At 31.9% G+C, this 12,726-nt stretch overlaps 1 protein-coding gene across 1 annotated transcript in view; it reads left to right on the top strand.

Moving 5' to 3' along the window:
* LOC127724150 (E3 ubiquitin-protein ligase rnf213-alpha-like) overlaps window positions 1-12,726 on the top strand; it is a 157,531-nt gene that overhangs the window by 85,954 nt on the left and 58,851 nt on the right. The window contains exons 50-56 of the mRNA XM_052231026.1: window positions 256-418; window positions 1,316-1,401; window positions 9,003-9,135; window positions 9,604-9,711; window positions 10,125-10,210; window positions 11,264-11,461; window positions 11,810-11,936. Coding sequence (XP_052086986.1) covers window positions 256-418; window positions 1,316-1,401; window positions 9,003-9,135; window positions 9,604-9,711; window positions 10,125-10,210; window positions 11,264-11,461; window positions 11,810-11,936 — 901 coding nt within the window. The remainder of the gene's footprint in view (window positions 1-255; window positions 419-1,315; window positions 1,402-9,002; window positions 9,136-9,603; window positions 9,712-10,124; window positions 10,211-11,263; window positions 11,462-11,809; window positions 11,937-12,726) is intronic.

Raw genomic sequence — 12,726 nt, 5'->3', positions numbered from 1 at the left:
AAACTGGAATATGCAGGGAAATGTATGTATGGTTAAATCTACAGGGGTACAAAGGGAAAATAAAATGCATGCAGAAAAATACAATATGCAGTATCTAACATACATAAACAAAGTTTAAAAATTCCTAAAAAGTATTATTTGGCACTCTATTTCAAAAGAAAACAGCCTATTGCCTCACAATGTTGGAAATGAAAATTAAAACTATGTGTGAAAGCGAGAGTTTCTTGTTTAAAAAATTAATTATATTTGTTATAGTTTGCTGAAGATGCTGTATGCCTTTGTGTCTGCTTCAAGAAGGAAACCAACATGGCCTCAACTTGAACATTGTATTTTGAGGAATTTTGGAGGACTAGAAGATGTGAAACCTGTTGAAATCTTCTCTAATAGCCTGGCACATTTAGTGGACAAGACTGAACAGGTATGCGTCCAGTCAGAATCGGAAAGTTAATTGTATTCGTAGATTATTAAATTGGAATGGGGACATTAGATTTGATGTCACTTGTTTAGAGAATACCATGCATTCTGTATAGTAGAGAATCTTTTGACTGTACTTAAGAAGAGAAAGTAGGCCTGATAAAAAAATATCTGGCTTACTGTGGATTAGTTTATTGTCATGGATTAAGGAACATACATGTATGTATTTTCGTTTTTTTTGCCTAGAACATTGCTTTGGATGAAACAAATTAATTAAGTGTTAATTTTCATTTTTCACTACATTTTTAAGAAAAAAAAAGTTGTATGTAAAAGAAGCAGCTTACATATTTACACATCTATCATGTGTTATGAAAAATGTAGTATCTGAACTATTATTATTATTATTTTTTTTTCTGTTTCCTGCAGTTGTGGGACAGTAGCGGTATTAGTTATTCATTAGGTCTTTATAATGGGAACTAGTGGTCTGGTCAATGATATTTGGTATGCAGTTGTATTAGCATTGGCACATTTCATTTCCATGGAAATTATTTGGTCCCACCCCTCAGTCATTGTCAATTATTGACTTTGAAACTTTTGCATAGATTACATGTTAAAGTTTGCAATTATGTTGTTTAAGATGAACTTCTAAAGGTAAGTCAATGATATTTGGTATGCAGTTGTAATAGCATTTTCCTGTCTCATTTCTATGACAGTTATATTGTTTAACCCTCTCATCATGGTTTATTGACTTTGAATGTTTTGCATAGTTTACATGTTAAATTATTACCATTTTAATTCCAACATTTGCATTATAATATCAAAATTACTTAAGGGAAACATATTTCTGAGTCAAAAGTTTATTTTAATACAATCATTGATTTTGAATATTTATTTTTAACAGAAGAGAGAAGACGACCCAGATTGTTCATCATCAGGAATGATACAGGCCTGTCTTACTGGAGATAAGGGAGATAATAAATCAAATAGGTCAGTACAAACAACCAAGGGAGGTAACAAGCCCAATAGGGCAACAAAAGTTCCAATTATTTTAAATCTTTGTTTTACAGTTTTCATAATGAACATGATGAATTTTCATAAATTTGTTTGCTGTCAAGTCAGAATTTATTGCCATTATATAATACTTCAACTAGATGAGTATCGCAATAGTACAGACCTTCTAAAATTCAAACTGACCACACGCACGATACACGCACGCACGATACACGCACTGTGAATGCACGATACATGCACGGTGAATGCACGATACACGATACACGCACGATGAGCAATGAGCGTTACACAGAGGATTAACGAAAAATGAATGATGAATGATGAACGCACGATACACGCACGATGCACGATGAATGATGAACACACGATACACGCACGATACACGCACGGTGAATGATTCATTGACGAATGAACGATAAGCGCTTAATACACGGTTCTCAAAGCCATTTTATTTGGAATGGCATTTAAAATTGATGTATGATAATGAAAATCTATAAGGGTATACAAATTTTAGATATCTCGCTTTCTGTGTTGATTGGTCGACAGTTTTACTAAAACCTCCATGTATTAAATAGATTAATTGTAGTATAGTATTTCCAATATCAATGAGTGTTGTCAAATTATAAAACTCATCGATTTTATAATTCTACTTAATATAAATAATTTATAAATTGCTACGTTTTAAAGAGGGGCGATTCCAGCCATTTTTAAAAAGAGGGTTCTCAACCCAGGATAAAAGGGGGTGGATTTAACCATATGTCCCCATTCAAATGCATTGACCCCCCCTTCTTTTTATCTGCCTAAATTTGTAACCTTAACTAATTAATTATCATATGTTTACGTTCCGAAATTTAGGAAATATTTGTATGTTTCGAAGTTTAGTATGAGGTCCATTATCACTGAACTAAAATTCATTTTTGTTTAGGGACCAGCTGAAAAACGCCTTCGGTGCGGGATTTTCTACCCATTGGTGGCCTTTGACTGTTTTCTGCCTATACGTCTAAACACTGCTAAGGACTTATAATATGCTACTAAGGACTAGAAAGGACGTGTTACTTGTACTCTGTTTTCATACTATGGTAGAGATAGATAGATTTTTATTACATAAATTCCAATTTTTAAAGAAAAAGAATCACCATTAAATGAGTAGTTGAACAATATTTGGAACGTGCCGGTTTTTCCTTGATATTGCCGAAAATCAGTGATCCGACTGACACGAGCGAACTTACATAACAACTGATTAAACAATCATAATCTCTTTTTTTTTTACTTAAGTTACAATGTTCCTTATATTATCAGAATCGTATGAGTTAATTTAGAGCAAAATATATAATTTGTCAGAAAAATCTGATTCGTACAAATTAATTAGAAATAGCTAAGAAAATGAAATTTACCAAATAATGAGAAAATTTAAACATTTGTAATACCAAATACTTCATAATATACTTCTGAAACGATTTTTCGTCCTGAATATGCATGAAATTTTTGCCACTGGACGTTTAAACAACCACTGAATAATCAATCAATCAAATTTTGCTCTCAGTAAAAATGAATTAAACAATATAAATTGTATCCATCACTTGGTGTCTGTTGTTTGTTTGTACAGTAAACATACTGAATCTTTTTATATTCCTTATACAATTTCAAGTATGTAATAAAATTCATACATATTTTCAAACATCCTGGCACTTCAAATTTCTAGGCGGTGAGATTCTCGGGGTTTTACCTGAAACTCTTTGGGAAATGCAATTTTTAATTCCTATTTCAATTCCAAACTGTAAAAGATATCCCAAGGTTTTTTGAAATGCATTTCTAATTTGATCAGGAGATTTGAAAAAAAACGATCTCAATGGTAGTTGAAATTATTCAGTGCAATCATTTTGTGTCCGCCGTTGTCTTTCATACATATCAATTGGTGTATCCACTGTTTGCTGTTCGTTATCTGTTGTTTATGGCAGTCAGGCCTCGCGATCGGTCTCCAAATTTGAGCCCCCACGTAGGTAAATTAATGATCATTTATAAGGGGGGGGACTTTTTTCTCGGGACAAACATTATTTTCCTTCCTTAAAAACAACTTAACAATTTTCTATATTTTTCATTTAATCATAAACCGATGAATAGTAAATGATTTTTAAAAAATTAAAAAAATATTTTTATTCTAATATATCTAAATATCTGGGTTATTTTCTTATCCAAATAATTATTTTTTTCATTTTTTTAAGGAAAAAGTGTTATCAGTTATGGCCCACTCATTTTAGACATGACATTTTGCTTGATACTGTATGAAGATTATTCGTTGCAACTTTTATGAAGAAATTACCGACTTTTTTTTAACTAGATAAATATACAACAAAAATACCGTTTTTTCTTCTTGTATCAATTTCTTTTCACAAAAATTAAATATTAACAAAGAATTGTTACACAAATGTAGAGCCCAATTTTGTAACGAAGATATTCATGATCTCTTTACCGAAATTTCCATATCTTTATCTTTTGAAACAAAAAAGTTAAGGATGTCTGTTCAAAGGACAAAAATGTCCAAGAAACCGAAATGTTATAAGTAAATGTCGAATAATTCAAACCCATTTGTCTTTTAAATTTAGCACATGAAGATATAATTTTTATTACATATACAAATTGATTTTGTAAAAATTAGCTTGTATATATGTGAACTTTTGTAAAAAAAAAATCACTGTGGTTCTAAAACTGTATCACATGCCCATAATTGTCCTAAAGCTAAATGTCATCGTCAGATTATGAGGGTCTGAATAGGGATTCATTATTTCTGTATTCTATCATTTTAGGCAATTTTTTCTAATCGTTATACCTTTTGTCGATCATTCTTTATTCCATATATTCTAGTACCTCATCATTTTCTTTTCTATATATTTGTCTGGTTATTTTTTGTATTCTTTATTTTTTGGTCAATAATTTTCTATTCTATAAACCCCCATCCACACCCTCATGTAATGGAAGACGATAAACATTTTAGTATACATACCACCCGTTGTCACTTTCACCTGACACACAAACCACAAATTGTTATTTTTACCTGGACACGGGACTTATATAATTACGTAATAATAACGGATATAGTAAATTCAGTAGAATATAACCTGTATCAACGCACTGGCTTGTTAAATGAATATTGATCTGACAACTGTTTATCATATTTTTAATTATTTTAAAATTGAGAATGGAAATGATGAATATGTCAAAGAGACAACAACCGGAAAAGAGCAGATGACAGCCGAAGGCCATATTTGATAAGGTTTTAGTTTCTAATGAGACAGTAACCATCGTATTTTCAGAAAATCTCTAAACGGATAATGAGAGTTTAGCGACCTTGACTGGCTATACAGCCCAAGTACGGTCGGTCTCTAAAAGTTGCCGAATTTAAGAGCCTATATCAAGAGATAGGCTTTACCTAGCTTTAGGTGTTTAAAAAATATCCATTTAAGAACCAAATGTGGCTTCTTTATATTTATACCAAAATTGAGTTCAAGGCAGTATTTTGTCGAAGAGAACAATTACACAAAGTGCAACATGGGAGAAGAGGTTTCATTTCCCTTATTTATTTTTTATTGAAGTGAGTAATCTTTTGAGATTACTTCACGGAAATATATTTTAAATGAAAAGGTGCAACTGGATGCATCCCTAAAAAACAAATTTAAATGTATATATATATATATATTTAATTTAAATTTGTTTGTTATATATATATATATAAAATGACGGATATTCGTCAATCAGACAGCAATCCAACATAAACACGAGTAAATTACCTGCCATCTAGAATAAGAGGTTTAAGCATACCCCGCGCTGGTCAACTTTCTGAGTTGTGGGTAAAATTCAATATACATGTAGGACTGTGAAACGGGAAATATACGAAAGATTTGTTTTTACGTACGATGAAGTGTCATTCCCTCAATACATACGGGTCCACCGTGAAACTATTCTTATGATTATATCACGGTAAATGATGATCTCATTAGAGGAACAAATTAAGTAAAGATACATGTTGAAGCAAGAATAATTTCCACATGCAAAACATCAAATAGGACGATCTCTAAATTAGTACGCGGCAACTTTAACTATTACATTCATAGACAATAACACTAGTAAATGCTTTATATACTGACATTGAAACAAATATACTGCTCATAATAATTGCACATCTGTAGACTTTAATCTAGGTATCCCGCGTTATATAAACCATCGCAAACCATCGAACAGCTCATCGCACTTCGGCGTAGACCAGCGCACTTCACGCAATGGTTTTTATTATTTTAATTCCCGTAGGTATTGCCCAAAGAAATAGGGTTTATTTAAGGGTTTATACATCTTCATAGCTAAAATATTTTGATACTTATATCACGAACAGATATCTATGACAAACATTTCTTAAATTGTCAGTATATAAATTTAGATTTTTTTTTAAGAAACGTAGGTTTCAGCTACAGCAGACTAAATTGGCTTTTGATGGATTGAAGGCTTATGTAAAAATAAGAAAATGTGGTATAATTGCTAGTGAGTCAACTATTCAAGAAAATTCAAATCAAGAGGAATGCTAGCAGTTATATCTATACGACCTTCAATAATGAAAAAATACGGGAACTGTAAAATCGGTTTTTAAAGGCCCCGCCCCGACATGAAAAAAATATGAAACAATTCAATTGAGCAATTGAACGGCCTTCTTTATTTCAAAGCTACATGTATCTTGCCACAAAAAAAAGCCCAAATACATGTATATAACAGAATTGATGAATGGGGACATATAGTTGGAACCCCCCCCCCCCCCTTTTGCCCTGGGTTGGGAACCCCCTTTTTAAAATGGCTGGATCCGCCCCTGTTGTTTCATGTATTTGATATGCAAATTATCACAAAACTAAAAGGATAAGATGGATGAATTAATAGTTGATCGTTTAACGTCCAGTGGCATATATTATAGATTCATTATTAGGGGGAGTACAATAATTATGATATAATGATGAACATTGGCAATCATACCACAACTTCTTTTTTATAAGAACGTACATGTGTAGATTTTCGTCTTTTACTGTAAACGACAGTGTCCCCGGGAGTCAAAGCCGAAATCAAACTTGTGTAAATTTCTGAAACATACATTTCATTATTTAACCCAATGTAAAGCAAAACAAATAATACCGTTTTGAGCTATAAAACCAAGGCAACCCTTTATACTAGTCAAAAGTTGCTGGATCGTGATAGATGCATACGAAACTTCAATTAATTGTTTGTATTTTTCAATCTTTTATATCCGATAAAGATGAACACAAAATCTATCGGATAAAAACTACCGATTTTTCTATAAGATAAAATTTATCCTTATTGGAGTCAAATTTGTCATATGGATTCATAAAGGACGAAAAAATGTCCTCAGTAACGGAACAAAAAATACCCCCATGGTAAAATAGTCCGTCATTCTTTAATACAAAGTACTATTGTGAATTATTTTTTCGGATATTAATCTTTTAGACATACATTAAAAACGGGGTCCTTGATATGCAACCATGAACACAATGAAAAGTGAATCTGTGAAAGTGTTCCATGTTTATTCCATTCAAATAAAGACTTGTTATGATAATACAATATATTTAACTATTTTATCAAAAAATTTAAATAAAAAAGAATATCTTAAACTCGTAAACACAATTTCAAGTTTAAAAAGTTCCTCAATTTAAAATCCTTCTGAAGGAATACGGGATATATTTGCGTGATCTTATACTTGTTTAATTAAAAAAATGCCTTCAAATACATATGTTTATTTGTTTTCAATTTTCCACAAAACATATTTAGCTTATTTTAAATGAAAATAAAGAACAGAGAAAAAAACACTGTTGAAGAGAAAATACATATTCGTGTTAAATTCGCCTCAGTTTAATCTGTTAATTCAAGTTTGACATCTAAAATCTTAATCCGCAATCCACATTTACCCGACAATCTTGTATATTGTATTTTCTCAATGGAATAACCTTACGTGCACGTGACCATCAGAAACGAAGACAAAAATTATATTTGTAATGGTATTTACCAAAACTTAAATGTTTGAATATTTAGTAGAATATGAATTTGCCAAATAAGCGAAGAATTATAATCTTGCATTGTTCAACATTGGAGAAATGACTCAAGTTGAACATTAATCATGTTAATACTGATTCAATATTTTATTATAGTCTCACCACATACAAACATAAAATGAGAATCACAGAAATAAACATAAAACATTAAAACATTTGCATTGTATGTACCAATCTTAAAAAGAATAATGAGAGACTTTTAAGACACAATATATTTACTCATTTACATTTAAAGTTTACAGTGTCCACCTGTACTATATGAAAATAAAACATTTTTTCTTTGAGAACTAGGAAATAAAATGCCGTTTCTTTTCAATGAAATATTGTTGATGTTTTTGGCAACTATAGCAGCAACATTGCCGTTATTAAAAAAAATATAAATTTTTCGCTATCTGATAATTAAAGGTTAAAATGTTCATTAAAATGTTTAGCTTAATGTATCATAATTTGTCTTAAATCTACATATAATGGGCATTTTAAAATGACATGAAGTTCATCTTCAATAGTAGAGCTACAACACATGTCATCTCGTGGACTTCTTTTCTTTCATACTTTCCAGTTTCTATTTTTAGTGGAGCTACCCCACATCCAAATTTTGCAAAAGCACTGTTGTTTTTAATTGGCGGAATATTTTTTAATAAATAACAGTTGGCCAACAGTATATTTTTAAGCCCATTTCGCTCAGTTGAATAGAAACTCCAAATTTAACTGTTCTGTCGTAGAAATGTCACCATGTTATTGTTTGTACGTAGAACATGTATCATTATATTAAAATGTGTCAGTCCCAGCCAAGATTCACTGAATAACCACGAAATGTTTACAGATGATAAATAAATTTTACACAAAAATTCATGAATCTGTATGAACGTTATGTACGATGAAGTTAATTAAGTGTTCACAAGAAAGTAAGTATGAATGTAAATTTTATTTAAAGTCGGAACATATATATACACTTTAACCGTGAGATAAAATATAAGCTTTGATGAGCTCTTTAACCGACTATCATATAAAAACCGCAATGAATGAACGTTACCCGATTAGAGATGAACGTTTGACAAATGCACGTTATCTGATGTACACAGTTATACACGATTGACGAACGCACGATACACGGTTAAGAATGAATGATTGATGAACGCACGATACACGCACCATACACGATTAAGAATACACGATGCACGCACGTTACACGGAAAATACACGGAACGATGAATGATGAGCGCACGATTGGTACACGCACGATACATGCACGCAACACGCACGATACACGATGAACGCACGGAATAATGGTCAGTTTGAATTTTAGAAGGTCTGTATGAAGTTCCATTCTGAATCTGACACATATATTTGTATGCAGCTTTTCCTGTTATCACAAAAATTATTCTCACATTTTGGTCTGACATGTCAGAATTGCAATAATAGATATACACAATAACTTCTGAATTTACATTATGTGATGGAAATGTCAATATATTTCAGTGAGAGTAGATACTTGTTACTACTGACAGAGAATTATGGAGCACTGACTGTTCTACAACAGAAAATCTTCACAATGGACAATGCTGTTGTTATCTTTGGCAGTAGCTTTCCCAGTGACCAGGAATATACACAGGTATGAAATGATAGAACTCCTATATAGCAAAATATGTAATTTCAGAATTAATCGTTCAGAAATAATTCTATTTCTGTCATATATAAGGTTTAACTTAGAAAAATCTAAGGTCATCTGAATCAAGCTGTTTCCCTTAATAAAGTTTGACTTTTAAGAATACCAAGTATCTAAAGCTCAAAACGTAGTTTGAATTTAACAGCAAATTCCTTTGGATTCATTATTTTTCGTAGGATACTAATTTTTGTAGATTTTGTGTTATAGGGAAACCAAGAACATGACTGATCAATGAAGTACAAATTTTCTATAGGCTTGTATTCAAACTTTGGCAAAAACACAAAAGATAATATCTTCTATTTTTCCTCAATCCACGAAAATTGATATGCATGAATCCTTGCATGAGGTTTTGTGTGAAGGATATTACACATAATCTTTATTTATCATGAGTTTGATACATTAATTTTTTCTCAGGTATGCAGAAACATAAACAGAATTAAAGTTTGTATGGAAACTGGTAGCACCGTCATTTTGTTGAATCTGGAAAATCTGTATGAAAGTCTATATGATGCTCTCAACCAGGTAAGCCATATTTATACATCAACTCAATAATATATTTAGGACCTTTTGAGATGGGTGTCTTGTCAATGGTTGTTGACCTTTTTTTCTTTTTTTTGAAAACTTGTTACAGATATAGAAATAATATTGTTCAAATCTACCAAGCTTGCTTTTAACTTCTTTAGATTATGCACAAATTAAACATGGCCTAACATATTATATGGGCACAGTTTAATTGACTTTTCAAAAATTTGTATTCCCATTACCCACTCGACTGAGTGAAATTTTTATCAAAGTCAATGGACACAGAATTATAGGTAAAAGACAGTAGTTATGTAATGCATACCAAAAATAAATGCATTGAAAAAGAAAAATTTATTAAAAGATACATGAATTTTCAATCAGCTTTAAATGATCTGAAACCATTTTTATTTCAGTATTATGTTTTGTTCGGTGGAGAAAGATACGTAGATTTAGGACTTGGTTCACACAGAGTTAAATGCAGAGTACATAAGAAATTTAGGTAACTGAAAAATGACATTCGAATTGTATTTTTTATGATATCCCATAAATTGAGAGAGGGCACAGGTTAATGATTTTTTGGTGTATTTGGCTGAAATAAATAGATTCTAGATTATATCTTGACTTTGCTATGACTAAAAAATTCTACATAGGTTTGTAAAAACAGGTTTAATTAATGATTGCTGAAATTGTTCAGGAGTAATGGCCCTTGAACATGAAACATTATGCAAAATTTCTCCTTTATAGTATAAAATTATAGTTTGCTTTGGAAAGACAGCTTCATATTATGTTAAGGAAATATTAATGCTCATTATGAAATTCAGCAAAGTTAATTGTTTTCAGGCTTGAGTTTACCTGAACAAATTCTTCATGGCATTAAACATTCCTGACTGGGATCAAAGTAATAAAAAGTAAAATAACAAAAATACGGAACTCCAAGGAAAATTCAAAATGGGAAGTCCCTTTTCAAATGGCAAAATCAAAAGCTCAAACAAATGGAAAACAACTGTCATATTTCTGACTTGGTATATGCATTTTCTTATGTAGAAAATGGTGGATTATACCTGGTTTTATAGCTATCTAAAACTTTGCTGTTGAAGAAATGGTTTCTAATGTTTGATATTAAGGATTCCTTTTAAAAGTATCATGCTTCTAGGAATTATTATTATACCCCCGCTTTAAAAAAGTGGGGGTATACTGTTTTACCTCTGTCTGTCTGTCCGTCCATCCATCCATCTGTCTGTCCATCCATCCATCTGTCCGTCCGTCCCATGAATATTTTTCGCCGCATCTTTCTCAGGACCTACACTACAAGGATTTCTGAAATTTGGTTTCAGGGTTTATATAAGTCAGCTATACTGTGTGATGCGTTTTCAGATTCATCACTCAATAACTTCCTGTTTACCGTCAAGTATTTGGGCGGGGTATCATCAGTGAGCAGTAGCTCACAGTTTCACTTGTTTCCTTTGAAAAAGGAATCCCTTTAAATCCATAGAATCTTTTTATCATTTGAAAGTGAAGCTATGTTTTAAACTTATTATATTTATATTTACAGATTGATAGTAGTTGCAGAGAAACAGATTGTGTATGATAAATTTCCCATACCATTGATCAATCGACTGGAAAAACATTTCTTGTCACTGAAGAATATGCTGACACAAGCTCAGCTAGAATTAGCAGACAAACTGCAGGCATGGGCACAACATTTTTGTGAGGTTAAAGTTCCTGCATACATGAGAAATATGAGGGAAAAGTAAGTTCAAAGTTTTTATTAATACTCTGCTATACTATGGAGTCGATGTTATTTGTTGGAACTTACTTTCATGAATTTTCTTGGTATATGTGAACCATGAATTTGAATATTCATCAAACAAACAAAATTCAAAAAATCAAGTTACCACGAAAATTTTTTTTTCATTCATGCGAAAATAACTGAATAGAATTCGGCTTTAATCAGATTTCTGATATTGTTAATTTTGATTAGTTCGTTAAATACAATTTCTTTATTACCAAAAGTAATTGGTTTCAGTCTTGGTTTGAATTCCTCCAGGAGAATGATATAAATTTAATGAAATTAAGACTCTTGCTATTTTAATTTAAGGAAGGACATTAGAAAGATAGGAGATGCTTTTATGGGTTACCATGCTGATACTTGTGCTGCCATTATACTACATGTCTGTCAGGAGAAAAGATGTAATGATGAAGCTATACAACAGATTGAAGATGAGGTGAGATATATATATGTTGCCGTAACAAATATTTCAGGAAGCTAGCTGAAGGGTGATTTTTTGCCGATATGTTCAAGGAAGCCAAATTATCTTGAACAATGTTGAACCCATCTTTTATACCTTGCAAAAGAAAATCTTTATCAACATCATATTTTAGTTCCTCTTGCCAAACATTATACACTAAGTCACGCACAGGCTTTACCTTTATCCGTTTTTTGGATGAGCAAAGGCTTGGTGTTGGGCACCACAACCCTGAATTGAACAAATATGTTCATAGCGACAGTTTGGAAATGAGCAACCTTTCCTACTGTTAAAACTTTTGCAAATTTCATTTCCCTCTATAGAGTGTGAAATATACCTGGAATAGTCCTGCTGTTGTTTATTTGCATTCTTAAACATTGGACCAGATGCCTGAGGTTTATTGTATATAGCTTTAGGCCGTAAGTAAACTGACTGTAAATGGGGAATGTCAGTGCCCCATCTAAAAGTATGCTGCTTTTGAAGCCTACGATATTCTCTATCAAAAAACAGCACTGACACAAATTCACATGATGAAACTAAGTGATAAAATCTCATGGTATATGACAAATAATCGAGGACCTGTGTCTGTGTCAGTTGTCCAGTGCTGAGCAGCTTATACATTATTGACAAGTTTGCCCTAGACCATTGACACAGAGACAGAGATTCAAGCTTTGGCTTTAGTGGCCCAGACTTAAACACTAGTTGCCCCCCTGATGCATTTGAAATAAGGCGCTCCTCAGGCAAACTGGTCCCCCCTATATCATTTGAG

Source organism: Mytilus californianus, unplaced genomic scaffold (genome assembly GCF_021869535.1).
Source record: "Mytilus californianus isolate M0D057914Y unplaced genomic scaffold, xbMytCali1.0.p SCAF_14, whole genome shotgun sequence".
Lineage (NCBI taxonomy): Eukaryota > Metazoa > Mollusca > Bivalvia > Mytilida > Mytilidae > Mytilus > Mytilus californianus.
Note: the sequence above shows the minus strand (reverse complement) of the source record. Positions and strands in the feature narration are given on the sequence as shown.